At 48.1% G+C, this 15,411-nt stretch overlaps 1 protein-coding gene and 1 long non-coding RNA gene across 13 annotated transcripts; both read right to left on the bottom strand.

The window, feature by feature from the left end:
• Window positions 1-1,833: 1,833 nt before the first annotated feature.
• On the bottom strand, window positions 1,834-8,401 carry LOC121136558. Of its 12 annotated transcripts, none has more exons than XR_005873580.1 (9): window positions 7,655-8,401; window positions 7,013-7,188; window positions 6,005-6,506; window positions 5,029-5,823; window positions 4,498-4,572; window positions 3,842-4,169; window positions 2,619-3,346; window positions 2,317-2,488; window positions 1,834-1,962 (listed from the first exon to the last, which is right to left on the bottom strand). It is a non-coding gene; the product is annotated as an uncharacterized LOC121136558 (long non-coding RNA). The 12 variants fall into 12 exon arrangements; XR_005873579.1 differs by having other exon boundaries at window positions 2,619-2,908; XR_005873581.1 differs by having other exon boundaries at window positions 2,619-3,979; window positions 4,088-4,169.
• A 1,058-nt stretch (window positions 8,402-9,459) lies between these two features.
• Window positions 9,460-14,308, bottom strand: LOC121136520 (sperm motility kinase X-like). Its single transcript, XM_040737070.1, has 2 exons — window positions 14,048-14,308; window positions 9,460-11,644 (listed from the first exon to the last, which is right to left on the bottom strand). Exon 2 carries the CDS (start codon window positions 11,620-11,622, stop codon window positions 9,460-9,462), a length of 2,163 nt encoding a protein of 720 aa, XP_040593004.1. The 5' UTR covers window positions 11,623-11,644; window positions 14,048-14,308.
• Window positions 14,309-15,411: the final 1,103 nt, after the last annotated feature.

The following is a 15,411-nucleotide window of genomic DNA, read 5'->3' as shown; positions in this document are numbered from 1 at the left end:
GACATAGATCTGTGGAGTGACAGCCTATAATCCCATGGCCAGAGAGTCTGGGAAACAGAACCTTCATTCAGTGGCTGATGGAAGAAGAGGCAGACTCCCACGGCTAAGCACTGAGCTGAATGCAAGAAAGCCAGTAACAGAGAGGGAGGACTAATGACCAAAGGGATTAAGACTGGGCTGGTTTAACCCCCAGAAACAGCTGACCTGACAAAGGTTAACTCTTGAATTGCAGGCATCAGCCTGAGAATCCAGCATAGGACCTATCAAGACCCCCTGAATGTGGGTGTCAGTGAGGAGGCCTAGGCAATCTATGGAGCCTTGGGAAGTAGAGCAGTACTCATCCTGAGTATACACACAGACATTGGACTCCCACCCAACAATGTGAGATGCACTCTCACCCCGAACTCTTGGGGGAGGGTCTAGGCCCTGCCCTGGATGAAAACACAGACTGTGGACACCCCCATGGAGGGCCTCACCCTCCCTGGGGAAATGAGGGGATAATGGGAGGGCTGGGTTAGGGCACGGGAGGAGGGGAGGGAAAGGGAGAGGGACCTGGAACTGACTTGTGAAGCAACCTTGTTTCTAATCTAAATTTAAACTTAAAAATACATTTAAAAAAAGAATTTTACTTGGAACCCTGCCAAACTTCTGATCTTCCAGCTTGTGTGTAAGTTCTTTCTCTGGTAAATAAATATATCAATTTCCATATTGCATTGACTAGCCTTGTCACCAAGAATACCACTTTTGGTCATATACCCAAAAGATGCACACCACACCACAGGGGCATTTGGTCAACTGTGTTCATAGCATTATTTGTAATAGTCAGAACCTTAAAAACAACCTAGATGCCCTTAGGATGCATAAAGAAGTTGTGGTACATTTACACAATGAAGCATACTCAGTGGTAAAAGCAAAGGAAAACAAAACTAAAGCCATCTTGAGTATTACAGGCAAACGGATGGAAGTAGAAAAAAACATCTTGAGTGAGGACTAATATGGCATATTCACTCATAAGTGGATATTAGATATTAAATAGGAACCAACCAGTCTACAATCCACCAGCCCAGAGAAGCTAGGTAGCAAAGAGGACCCTGAAGGGACATATATGGATCTGCCTAGGAAGGGAAATGGAGAAGATCTCTTGAGTAAATTGGGAGCATGGTAGAAAGTGAGAGGGGAGGAGGGAAGGGGACTGAGGAGGAGAACATGACGTAATGGGGTGGTCAGTTATGGGGAAGGACAGGGTAGGAGAGCAAGAGAGATATGCTATGACAGAGAGAGACATTATGGATGAGCAAGAAACCACAGAGATCCACAATTAACCACTGGCCTGAGCTTCTGGAGACCAGTGAAAGAAAGGGAGGAATGGAATGCTAATATGAGCAAAGGGGTCAAACCAGGATGGGAGAAAATCACAGAAACAGCAGACCTGAGCTAGCAGGAGCTCACTGTCTCCACACAGACAGCTGGGAAACCTGCTTAGCACTGATCTAGGGCCCCTCAATGCAGTTGATCGTGGTGTGGCATGAGCAGTAATTGTGGGCCAAAGGCAGTAGGAATAGGATTTATCCCTGTGCATGAACTGGATTTTTGGAGCACAGTCCCTATGGAGACATACCTTGCCCAGCCTAGACACAGCGGTGTGGGCCTTGGTCCAGCCTCAAGTTGGTGATGTGACAGACCACATTGACTCCCCATGGGAGTCCATACCCTCTCTGAGGAGAAGATGCAAGTTGGGATGGGTAAATGTAGGAAGCAGGAGGAGGGGAGGGAGGGTGAACTGGGATTGGTATGGAAACAGAGAATAAACACAGATTAAAAATAAACAAAACCTCATTAAACAACACAATTTATTTCCAACTTAACAAACATAATGCAATGATATGGGGGTGCTAGTAGAGTTGATGGAGGTGGTCTTCTTCTAGTGCAGGGGCATCTCCACTGGCTTTTGATAGCCCCAAGCTGCAGAGAGCAGAGACATTAGGTGACACAAGTGCTAACAACGCTGGGAACACCTTGTCAGCCCACCTCCCGTATCTGCTGGTCAGTAATAAGCATCCCAAAAGCTTGGCTTGCTGGGCTCTGTCATCACCTAGCATCCAGAGAGGACCACCCCAGTGTTCTCAGCAGCATCACCCTGTCTCACTCTCATGGTTTTCCCATCAGGATGCTGCTGCATGAAGGTCAGGACTTCCAAATGCTACCTGGTCCTTCAGATAACTTTGTGCTTCTTTATCACTATGCTTACTTTGGTGTGTGTGTGTGTGTGTGTGTGTGTGTGTGTGTGTGTGCGCGCGCGCGCGCAGATACACTCACCTGTAATATGTTTACAGTTGTGTGCTTGTGCATCTGTGTGCTTGTATATATCCATGTGTATTCTCCAACTTTAAGTATGTAGCACATGTATTCCGTCAAATGTCAACTCTGAGATGCTGTACACCTTGTGTTTTGGACACAGGCTTGCTCAAGTCCAGCAAGGTTGAAGCACCTGCAGCCAAGAGGGTGGTGTTTGTGGCAAATGTCAGTGAGACAAAGGCCAGTCTGCTCTAGAGAGACAGAGACAGGCAGAAAAACCCTGTCTCAAAAACATAATAAAACAAAACAGAAAGGACATGCACCTGTCTCCATCTCAAGTGCTGGGGTAAGAAGCCTCAGCCAGCCTGCTGGATTTCCCCTCGCTTTCTGGGGAAAGAACTCATATCTCACAACGAAAGCAGGCACTGTATTGTGGACAGACAGGCACGGTCCCAGCCCTCCTGTGCTTCTGAATCTCACCCAGGTGTGGATTTTACTGACTTTACTCGCAACCCAGTCATCTCCATTGTGGAGTGCAGGTCCAGGAGCAGCAGTGGGTCTATGAAATTTGTTCAGGGACATCTGGACAGCCCAACTCTGAAAGCTATTTTGTCTGTAATCATAAATGGGAAAAAGCAATGAAAGAAGGAAGGACAAAAGCATGTTAGATGGGTTTAGCAGGGTAAGCCTGCCTCGACCCCGTTCTGAAAGCCACCTAACCACCACAATCTTGTCCTGAGTTGAAGCAGGGACTGCCTCAGATCAGGTGCCCTAACAGGGAACAGGCTTAGAGCGGCCACTAGGGGGCGGCAAAACATCAGAGTGTCTCACAGCTTCAAGAGCCAGCTGCATTCTGCCTTTCTCATTGGCACAGGAGGGAGTCTCCATGCCCTCCATGCCTCCCTCCTCACTCCTCCCACATGACCAGTAGGAAGTACTTCCTGAACAGCTCCTTAGTGCAGTGCACAGGCGATGACTCAATGCTCAGGCCAATTCCAGATGTGAATCACCTCTGGATGCTCTGGTTTCATGTCTCCATGGGAAAGGCATTCTGATTCACCAGGAATATGAGGTTGTGATGGGCTTCCATGGCATTCTTTTCTCAGATATGGGCATTTAGATTTGGGAGTTGGGATTGCTTATTGAACATAGTGTCATTCCTCCTAGACTGGCCTCAAACTCTCTGCTTTGGAAGATGGCCTTGACTGCCTGATCCTCTTGTCTCTACCCCCAATATCAGGGAAGCTCCACCTGGTTGTAATTTGTGCTGGGAAAGAACCCAAGACCAAGAATCACTCTGCAGGCTGGACGCACTGATCCCTAGTCCTCCTGGTCACATTCTGTTTTCAGAGAGAGATCTCACACTGCCGCCAAAGCTAGACTACTGGCCTTATATAGCCCAGGCTTGCCTTGAGTCTATGGCAAGTCTACAATCTAAGCCTCCAGAGTTCTGGAATTGGCATACTCCTTCACCCTTGCTCTGCCACAAAGTGCCTAGAAAGGGCAAATGGGAGGGAATGAGACCCCAGGGGCGAGGGCACTAAACCTTCAAGCAGTGGGGTTGAAGCTCCATCTTCCTACTGTCATCAGCTGCTGCTGTGGACATGCACTGGAGAGTCTTCTGCCTTCCATTCCGGCCCAACCTGAGGGCTGCTGATCAGAACGGGGCTTCAAGGATACCTGGCTACACAGGTGATGACCTGGGCTGCTGCACACTGACCTGAGTGTCCTTGACATGGCATGGGATGGGGACAGCTTCCTTTACCTCCCTCCCACCCAGGTCCCAACTCACCAGCTTCAGAAGAAAAGTGGTGTCTGGTCACAGCTCTTTTTTTTCAGTCCTTCAAAAGATTCTCAGTAGAAAGATAGGTCATCTAGAAATGGTAAAAGAGAAAATGCAGGGCAATGGTCCAGTTCTGTAATTCCATAGGAATGATCCAGAACTCCAGATCTTCCTCAGCTACACTGTGTATCCCCAGATAGGCTGAGATACAGGTGTGACTCAGTTGGGACAGCTCTTGCCCAGCATACAAGAAACCCTGGGTTTGTCCAGAGGACAAAATAAACCAGACTTGGTGGAGAATTACTGGAATCCCTGCGTTTGGTACATGGAGATGGAAAGATTCAAAATTTAAGAATATCTACACCTGCTTGCGTCTTTTAAAAACAAAACCACAAAACCCAATGGGATTAGGTTCTGACCTGAAGCCCCAACACTCAGTTGGCCAGTGGTAGGAGGCCGCCAGTCCTTGGCAGCCTGGACTGCATACAGAAAACCTGTGTCAGCATAAGAGGAGAGGGGAAAAAAGGTTTCTCATTTGAGGGGACTGATAGTTATGTCACTGTGGGGTTTAAGAGTCAGGAATTTTGGAAATGACAATAAAATCCCAGGAATATAGGGTCTAGACAGTATTGAGGAAAAACAGGTAAGGCAGGATTGCTGAATTGTACATAATGAGTATGTGTGTGTATGTTTGTATGGTTGTGTATGTATATGTGGTCGTGTCTGTCTGTCTGTTCTCACCCTTTGAGTACGTGTGTAGACCAGAAGTATTCATCCAGTGCCTTTACACCTTAATTCTCTTGTTTGCTTTTTGAGACAGGGTGTCTCTGTGTATACCTGGCTGTGCCTGAACTCTCTCTGTAGCCCAGAATTCACAGAGATCAGGCTACCTCCCCAACCCACAGTCCTGGGTTCAAAGGGGGCTCCGGGCCCATGGGCATCCACCTTACTTTTCACATGAGGGTCTCACTGATCCCAGGCCAGCAAGCTGCCATTCCTGCTTATCTTTTCATTCACACAGCTCCCAGCGCCAGTGTCCACATCTCAGACTTCAAATATTCAAAATGTGCATGTTCTTTGTGATGGGCTACACTCAGCCCGGAACTCCCTACACTGGCCCTGAGCTGCTTCTACTTGACAGGGCAGAGGGGTTCAGACCCGGAAATTCTGGCTTGGGGAGTTGGAGAAGAAGACGAAGATACTGCTCCAAGTCATCTTTTCCTACAGAGCGGCCTGCCTGGGACAGAAGAGATCGAGACTAAACCACAAATGCTAGCAGCGTTCCAGTGCACCTAAGGAGGACTGAGTCTGCAGCACCACAGGGAAATAAATCCAGCGTGGACAACACAGAGCACTCAGTCCTCCCCAGTTACAGGGCAAGACTCTGTGTGAACTTTACAGCCAACACAAGAAAAGAGTTGGGGCAATACTATTCCTACCAAACAATGTGGACAGAAACAAATGTCAGAAATTAAGATGGAATTGTGCATGTGACATCTTAGCACTACTGTCAGGGAATGAAAGACAATTTCCATCTTGGGTTGGAGACAGAATGGGCTCCCTTAGCATACTTCTGTGATTCGTTTCTTTTTAAGTGGGTGATTCAAGGTTTCAGGTCTGAGTTATAATTTCTGTATCTACTCCAGTCAATGCCAATTTTATGTTTGTATTAGTGATTGCTGTTCATGGCCTTCTTCAGGAAATAGTGATTCTTTTCAGATCCAGATTAAGACAGAGCAGCTCACCTGCATGGAAGTTGTTCATGTATAAGTAGACACAACACACAGAGACAGAGATGGAGGCAGAGAAATTTGAGAGAGAGAGAGACAGACAGACAGACAGAGAGAGAGAGAGAGAGAGAGAGAGAGAGAGAGAGAGAGAGAGAGAGAGAGAGAGAGAGAGAGAGAGAGAAGGGAAAAGTCTCACCAGGGCCTCCATGTTCCAGTGGATGGGGGGCAGGTGAACAATATAGTTTTGTTACTATTATCAAAATGTCAAGTCAGATCTTCCTCCCAGGCATGACAAAGTGCCCTGAGAAGTCTTCCTCAGGGGTGTCTGAGCAGCTCAGCCTGGTCCAGTGGCTGAGGCCAGAACAGGATCCTGGGGAATCTCCTTTCCCAGGGCTGTAGATGGTGGTTAGGAAAGCATAGGGTTCTGGGGTGCTCGTGCAACCTCAGAGTAGAAAAAGACACTCCTTCCTTCTCAGATTCGGTTAAAAATGTCTTTCCAAAGAGTTGAAAGTCAAATACAAAGAAGCAACCACCGAGCGGCAGAGAGCACACTGTGGCTGGCACTAGGCAGAGCCTACAGCAGGTTGCTGGCCCCTCTTGAAAGTTTCAGTTTTTCCATGTTCAGGACACCCATCATCCCCTCACGCTGAGGCAAGTGGTGTTGAGTTCGGCATCCAGTTCTCAAAGTGAATGACGGCCTTGAAGAAGCAAGCATGGAGAGGCAGCTGGTGAGTAACTAGAGGGCAGAAGTGGTGGAGAGAGAGGAATCGGCTGCCCTTGAGTCACTCCCCAGATGAGAATTTCCAAGTTTTGCTCTGAGTGGGGTCTGAGGACTCAGGATGTTTGCAGGTTTTTGCAAGTGTTTGGCAGGAGGTTGCCCTCTAGAGCATTCTATATAGGGCCTCCTGCAGGCCAGATTCTCAACCTGAGAGCCCATCTTGGGGATGATGAGACTGGCTAACTAGGAATACTCTCCCTGGGGTGAAAAGGGCCACCCCATGGAGAAGATCATGTTCTCTGCCAGGAAACAAGGAGCCAAGGACAGTCATTACCCAGAGTGCAGTCTGTGATGTTTACCCAGGCAGGGGAGAGGGGAAGGGTCTATTGTTCCACAACACAGCCTGGGCCACCTTTGTAACTCTGCCCTGCCCTCTGAACAAGAAAGACCCCATGTAAAGCCTGCCCTTCCCGCCTGGGATTTCACCTGGTGAGAGCTCAGCTGGTGTGGACAGCTGTTCTTCCTCTGCAGGAGGAGCCTGTGGACACACTGCCTCCTGGATGTCTGGCCTCGCTCTCCTGCGGGATTGTCCACACCTCAGCCAGGCCGATCCCCAACCCGTGGCTCATAAGCCACGGAGCTGGGCCTTGACCACTTCAGAACTACAAAGCAGAAAGAAAGAGGAAGCAGACACTTAGTAACTTTGGCACACATAGAACTTACTGTGCTGACGATGCAGCACCTAAGCATCCCTCTGCCTGCTTTGATCAGCATCTCTGCTGTCCAATTCTACCTCAACAAGCCTGAGGTCACACTGGAGGGCATCCTCTGGGGTTGGTCTTTCTGAAGGAACAGGTTCTTAAGTTCACAAGTGTGCCACAATAGAGGATCTCACACTCACTTGGGATCAGAGTAGAGATTGGTTGGGGGACTGGAGGAGTCTGGTGTGTGTGGGGGGGTTGCAGGAGGGGAGGGGAGGGATATGTGGTTGACATGAGAAACAAGCTTGTTTCCTATCTTAAATTAAATAAAGGAAAACAAAACAAGTGGGCCACAAGTGGGCATAGTCTTCGTCTGTCACAAAGGACAGGAGGCAAAGAATGAGTAAAATAAAGTAAGTGTCCCCACCTGATTCTGTGGGTGACTCCAGGATCCCGTTTCTTTGGAGCCAGGTTCTGACAGGCATCGTGGCTTCTCCTGGCAGGTGGCAAGCAGCAGCAGAGGTGTCTGAGGCAGTTCACCATTGTTTTCTTGAACCCCTTCCACCTGTGGCGCCTCAGGATTGGGGAGGAAGCCTGGACGGCAACCTCAGGCTGGCCGTGGGTGATGGCCTCCTCCTCTGTGATGCTGTCATCCTGAGTCTTATGCCCTGCCTGGGTCCTCCTCACTTCCAGGGAGATATTTGCTTCCCGATGCATGTCCTCCTCCTCCATTATATTCTTTTCCTCTATGACGGCCTCAGTGTGAGTCATGTTCACATCATCGACCCTGGTCCTTTCTTCTGTTATGGTCTCATCCTGAGTATTGGTTACTTCCGGTGTGACGGCCTCTTCCTGTGTGATGTTCAGGTCCTCATAAATGACTTCCTCGTGTATCATGGAGTCTCCCATCCTGGTATCCCCAGAGGAGGGGCCTCTGGAAGTTACACTCTGAGCTGTGTCTAAGGAGCTGCAGAGTTCCTCTTGATAACTCCAGGAAGATACACTGCCTGTGTTACATGTGGTCTCCTTGTGGTCTGGGCAGCAAGAATCATTGAACATTAAGAACAGTGATGAGTGAACACTGTCATTGGGGCTGACATGTGACCCGATCTTTGACTCAGAGGAACTCTGGCTCATTACCACGCTACTGCGTGTAAGGTCAAGAGAACTGTGCCCGTTCTGGAACCACTAGGTGTGGAGGTTGGGGCCTCTCTGACAGGTGGCATAGGGTGGCAGGCATGCTATGCCTTGTGCCACCCTGCCTGGCATTGTTCTCATGCTCTGTCTCCGGAAGACTGGATGACGGGGTGATGGCCAGGGGCGCAGGCTCAGTAGCTCTCCTTAGGGGCACAGGGAAGGTGTGACGACCTCCCAGGTTGGGGACAAGGCCTGACTGCCTGGGTTTCACCTGCTGATGGCAGCTATCTCCCACAGAAGACTCGTGTTTGAGAATCAGGTAAGTGGCCATCACCTGTTTGTCCTTTTGTTCTCTCAGGGAATGAATGTTTTCCATCAGACTTATACCCCATGACCGTCATGCTGCTGACAATTCTACCAGGGGTCAGGGTGCCTGGGAGTCTCTGTGTGGAAGGAGGCAAACGCACAAGGGTGTCCGTGATCATGGGGCACGTCATGACTTGGTCAATTGTGGGCCTGCTGCCCGGGTAGGTCTTCAATAGTCGTATGATAACTGTGAAAATATCGGTGGAAATATGCTCAGGTATGCTGTATTTTGAGTCGAGAATCTGTCGTCTCAGACCTTCAGGAGACCTGGCCCAGAAGGGAAAGCGCCCAACCACCATGAGGTATAGGAGCACTCCCAAACTCCATACATCAGCAGCAAAACCATCATAGGCTTCGCGAAAATAAATTTCTGGGGCACAGTAGATCGGGGTACCACAAAAGTCTGTCAGCAGGTCCCCTGGGGGCACCTTTGCTGCAAGGCCAAAATCGCAAAGTTTTGCGTTGCCCATGCTGTCCAGTAGTATGTTCTCAGCCTTAATGTCCCTATGGGCAATCTGGTTGTTGTGGCAGTATTGCACTGCAAGGACAATCTGGGTAAATAGCCTCCGTGCCTCGCTCTCACGTAAGCACCTCTGTTCCATAATGTATCGATAAAGATCTCCCCCTGATGCGTGCTCCATCACTAAGAAGGTGGTATCTCTTGATTGGAACACGTGGAACAATTCGATTATATGCGGGTGCTTGAGAGATTTCATGATGTTGATTTCACTAGCAACAACGTGAGGCGTACTCCTTATCATTTCTGATAAGTTTTACAGCCACATAGGTTACAGTAGGAATGTGGATGGCCAGCTTCACCTTTGAAAAATTTCCCTGGCCGAGGGTCTTCATCATGTTATAGTCAGGCAGGAGGTACTCCTCACCGGTGCAGCAGGCCGGTCGCCACCAGGCTCTGTGACTGACTCCATGATCCCGTTTCTTTGGAGCCAGGTTCTGACAAGCGTCGTGGCTTCTCCTGGCAGGTGGCAAGCAGCAGCTGAGGTGTCTGAGGCAGTTCACCATTGTTTTCTTGAACCCCTTCCACCTGTGGCGCCTCAGGATTGGGGAGGAAGCCTGGACGGCAACCTCAGGCTGGCCGTGGGTGATGGCCTCCTCCTCTGTGATGCTGTCATCCTGAGTCTTATGCCCTGCCTGGGTCCTCCTCACTTCCAGGCTGATATTTGCTTCCCGATGCATGTCCTCCTCCTCCATTATATTTTCCTCTATGACGGCCTCAGTGTGAGTCATGTTCACATCATCGACCCTGGTCCTTTCTTCTGTTATGGTCTCATCCTGAGTATTGGTCACTTCTGGTGTGACGGCCTCTTCCTGTGTGTTGTTCAGGTCCTCATAAATGACTTCCTCGTGTATCATGGAGTCTCCCATCCTGGTATCCCCAGAGGAGGGGCCTCTGGAAGTTACACTCTGAGCTGTGTCTAAGGAGCTGCAGAGTTCCTCTTGATAACTCCAGGAAGATACACTGCCTGTGTTACATGTGGTCTCCTTGGGGTCTGGGCAGCAAGAATCATTGAACATTAAGAACAGTGATGAGTGAACACTGTCATTGGGGCTGACATGTGACCCGATCTTTGACTCAGAGGAACTCTGGCTCATTACCACCCTACTGCGTGTAAGGTCAAGAGAACTGTGCCCGTTCTGGACCACTAGGTGTGGAGGTTGGGGCCTCTCTGACAGGTGGCATAGGGTGGCAGGCATGCTATGCCTTGTGCCACCCTGCCTGGCATTGTTCTCATGCTCTGTCTCCTGAAGACTGCATGACATGGTGAAGGCCAGGGGCGCAGGCTCAGTAGCTCTCCTTAGGGGCACAGGGAAGGTGTGACGATCTCCCAGGTTGAGGACAAGGCCTGACTGCCTGGGTTTCACCGGCTGATGGCAGCTATCTCCCACAGAAGACTCGTGTTTGAGAATCAGGTAAGTGGCCATCACCTGTTTGTCCTTTTGTTCTCTCAGGGAATGAATGTTTTCCTCAGACTTATAACCCATGACCGTCATGCTGCTGACAATTCTACCAGGGGTCAGGGTGCCTGGGAGTCTCTGTGTGGAAGGAGGCAAACGCGCAAGGGTGTCCGTGATCATGGGGCACGTCATGACTTGGTCAATTGTGGGCCTGCTGCCCGGGTAGATCTTCAATAGTCGTATGATAACTGTGAAAATATCGGTGGAAATATGCTCAGGTATGCTGTATTTTGAGTCGAGAATCTGTCGTCTCAGACCTTCAGGAGACCTGGCCCAGAAGGGAAAGCGCCCAACCACCATGAGGTATAGGAGCACTCCCAAACTCCATACATCAGCAGCAAAACCATCATAGGCTTCGCGAAAATAAATTTCTGGGGCACAGTAGATCGGGGTACCACAGAAGTCTGTCAGCAGGTCCCCTGGGGGCACCTTTGCTGCAAGGCCAAAATCGCAAAGTTTTGCGTTGCCCATGATGTCAAGTAGTATGTTCTCAGCCTTAATGTCCCTATGGGCAATCTGGTTGTTGTGGCAGTATTGCACTGCAAGGACAATCTGGGTAAATAGCCTCCGTGCCTCGCTCTCACGTAAGCACCTCTGTTCCATAATGTATCGATAAAGATCTCCCCCTGATGCGTGCTCCATCACTAAGAAGGTGGTATCTCTTGATTGGAACACGTGGAACAATTCGATTATGTGCGGGTGTTTGAGAGAATTCATGATGTTGATTTCACTAGCAACAACTGAGGCGTACTCCTTATCATTTCTGATAAGTTTTACAGCCACATGGGTTACAGTAGGAACGTGGATGGCCAGCTTAACCTTGGAAAATTGTCCCTGGCCCACGGTCTTCAGCATCTTATAGTCAGGCAGGAAGGAGTCCTCAGAGGAGCAGCAGGCCTCCCTGCCCTGCTCCATGGTCGCGTCCTCGGTGATATGGCTAGAACCGAATTGACAAGGGGGAAGTTTAAAGAAACTGTTCAAATCATGACCAGGAGAATGTCCATAGCAACACATTCCTATGCCCTTAAGATGACACTCAGAGACATTGCAGACAACCTAAGCAGGCACTTAACGCTCACAAGAGAAGAAAGCATCTTCTACAGCAGTGGACTGTTGAATATGACACCAATGGGATATGCAGGAACCATCCAGCAACTCAGAGAATAAAACAAAGGTCACAGAAGCTAAGAGCTGCTCATTGCGGAGGATCATGATCGTCTTTCTGCAACCAACACTGACAGAGATTAGGTTCTAGTAAAACCAGAAGGGAAAGAGGTTACCAAGAAAACAGACACTTGAAAACCCAGAGTGTCCTTGTGGGGAGGTGGCTCAGGAGAATACACTCAGAGAAGAGGCAGCCACTGATTATATCGGGATGTTTGACAAAATTCTGTGTTTTTTCGAACCCCAGGGCCTGGATTATCATCTGTGGGGGCTTAAAGATGACGTCATACAACACATGATACCCATGAGACCTGAGACTTCTCACCAAGGCCCAGGATCCCAGAGGCAGTAGCCTGATACACTCAAATGGTCAAGAAAATATTTGTCTGCCAGAACCCTAAGACAACATGTGGCAGATAGAGCCATATTGTGGCACCCTAGGCCCTTCATCCCTTAAACAAAATTCATTAGTTTTGTCACTTAAATGCAACAGAAATTGGTTCCTTGTGTATCTGGACATTCGAAAGATAAGATCAAGTACCAGAGGACTGTGTGTATAACAGGACTGCATTCTAATTAGAATTGGTGTGTATTTTCACACGATCAAGGAAAAGCATGAACTCAGTCTATGAAGCCTTTTCTTAAAGGCCACATGTTCTTCTGTGTGACAATCTCTAGTGCTCCTGAGTGCCCATTTGTTAATAGAGTTCTCTTAGGATTGAAGTTTTTAACAGGGACTTTGCAGGACACAGACCATGTATACACACACACAGACACTCACACAGATACACAAACACATACACACACACACAAAAACATACAGACACACACTCACAGAAACACAGAGACACACACAGAAAAACACACTGAAACACTCACACATACACAAACACAGACATACAGACACACACAGACAAACACACACAAAAATCCACAAGACACTTACACAGCAGAAACATAAACACAGACACACACACAGTCACAGAAACCCAAACAGACACACATATAGCACACACAGACACACACACAGACACACACACACACACACACACACACACACACACACACACCCTGCAATCAGACATGATCCAACTAGCTGTGGCCATCCTAAGGAGAGTCCTTCAGGGTCAACTGATGCATCTTGTATAGGAGCTCAATGGGAAAGCCAGCAAACCTAGAGTGTATGTGTTCATCAAAATAACCTTGGATCAGAGCATGGAGACAACAGCCGTTGATAGGAATTAGCTACAGAGAGGATGGGGAAGTCAGGAATAGGGATAAGGGGATGTAACTGGAAGGAGCATGGGGCTTCTTAGCGATTTAGGGTCATATGGTGTGGGGTGAGTGGAGAGACACTTTACTTGTTGGGTATCTGTCCAAATAGGAAGGTTAGCTGATTGCTACTTGGCCTCTAAGAGTTTTCAGGCTCTCTTTACACTTTCACTTACTGTGTTCTTAAATTCTTTTCAGCTGCCCTGTACCATATATTTCATCGAAAGAACAGGATCTGACTATTTTCTCTGTCCTTGCCAATCATGACCTTGAACTGCCGGGAAGATCCCAAGATAACCACCTAGCTTGAGGCTTTCTGTCAAAGCACAGACACATTGGTGCCCTTCCCTAAGAGACCATCCATTGTGGCCTGTCAGTCCTCTCAACAGTACACATGACTTGGCCTCTGCTCAGAAAGTGGCTGAATTAAAAAGGGAAACACTAGGGACTTGGAAGCGGTAGGCAGGAGGCAGTGAGATCAGGGGAGTGTGGTCCAAGTTTTTGTACATGTATGTAAATGCCCCCGTGAGAATCTTGTTCAATTAATATAGACGGATATTTTTAAATGGCAAAAGCAGAGATAAGTCCAGATAAAATGACACATTAAAATAGAGTAAATTCAGCCAGGCTTTGGTGGCACACCTATTTAACCCCAGTAAATGGGAGGCATGGACAGGCGAATCTCTGTGAGTTTGTGCCATCCTGGTCTACATAAGAGTTCCAGGACAGCCTCCAAAACCCTGTCTCGAAAAATCAAAACACAACACATAGAGTAAATTCTAATAAAAAAATAAAAATTGCCACACATTGTACTCCAAACCAAAGAAGAAGGACTGTAGATTTAGTTTAAATTCAGAGAAACAAAATCTCTAAACCCGGTATCTATGAACTAGAGACCACTCACTGTGTTCAGATTCACCAATTCACCACTATCCAAGTACAAGTAGCTCACTGATAAGTGAATCTCAATAGTCTCCAACCAGCTAACAGCTGCTGAACTGTAAGCACTGGAGTCAGCCTCAGCCAGAGCTGTTAGTGCAGAGGAGTCTGTCATTGTGAGGTCACAGCAAGAAATGGACCAATGGCAGCTCAGCACACCTCGCTGGTTTCTTTACCTTCTGTCACCAAGGACAGGAAAGCTATACTGTTCAGTGTGGCAGTAGGAGCCTGATGACACTGGCTACATTCAAATGGCTGTCCCCAATGTGCCCAATGAGCCACTACTTCCTGTAAAGCCAACTTTCCTGGGTCCACAAGTTTTCCCAAATGATGTCACCTGGTGGGGACTGCATCCAGACACTGTGATTCTTTGTGGGACATTGACACACAAACCTTAACCAGGATGTGTTTCACTTTTATAATGAAACAGAATCATAAGAATGACAAGGGCCCCGCAACATTGGCCCTCCCTTGGTTATGGATTCTGACATTCTCAGGGTAGTAGGGGCATAGTGTTCTGCTTTTCTTTTGGAACCTACCACCCTAGGACAAGGATGTAATAACTCAGCATGTCTACATTCAAAGTTTTCAGGTTATTTTTCTCTAAAGACTGATTCCTGGGCTCTATAGGATGACTACATTGGGATGTGGTGACAAAATACTGTGTTCCATTGCACCCTAGGGCCTGGAAGAAACATCTGTGGGGGTTAAAGATGACAGCATTCATCACATGGTCTCCACTAGGCCTGAGACTTCTCACCAAAGCCCAGGATCCCAGAGGCAGAAGCCTGGTATGTTCAAAATGGTCAAGAAAATACTTGTCTGCAAGAACCCTAATTCAACCCATGTGGGAGATGGAGCCATGTCCTGGCACCCTAGGTTCTATGATGGCTCTACATACCTCGCTAACACACATGTGTCCCCAAGGACGTGAAGGCTGGTCTGGTCAGTGGCGCAGAATGGACCAAGGAGGTGTTTGCACTCAGTTAGCTTCTCTATACCTCCCATGACCCTCTTCTTCATTCTAGGTTTGATTTCTCACATTTTCCACAACTTCAAAAACAGTGAAGTCCAATGCTAGGGATCAATATTCAAGCACAGGATCATTCCTTGGATATTTGACATTAAACTCTAATATACACCCTCTCAAGGTTAATACTTTTAGGTCGAATCATTTGAAGTATAACAGGCTACAGCTGTTGTCCTTCACTGGTTCATGGACACTGTGTATCTGAGGCTGCGATAAAACCTCATGATAAGAAACAATTTTAGGAAGATTTATTCCACTTTCACTTCCCAAACAAAAGCTACTATAAGTGGAGTGCTGTG

The sequence above is a fragment of the Mesocricetus auratus genome, unplaced genomic scaffold, assembly GCF_017639785.1.
Source record: "Mesocricetus auratus isolate SY011 unplaced genomic scaffold, BCM_Maur_2.0 Super-Scaffold_100676, whole genome shotgun sequence".
NCBI lineage: Eukaryota > Metazoa > Chordata > Mammalia > Rodentia > Cricetidae > Mesocricetus > Mesocricetus auratus.
The sequence above is the reverse complement of the archived record's forward strand: the minus strand, read 5'-3'. Positions and strand labels throughout refer to the sequence as shown.

What these genes read in the sequence shown, in the direction of transcription:
- LOC121136520 (XM_040737070.1), bottom strand. Translation starts at nt 11,622, where the DNA reads ATGGAGCAGGGCAGGGAGGCCTGCTGCTCCTCTGAGGACTCCTTCCTG.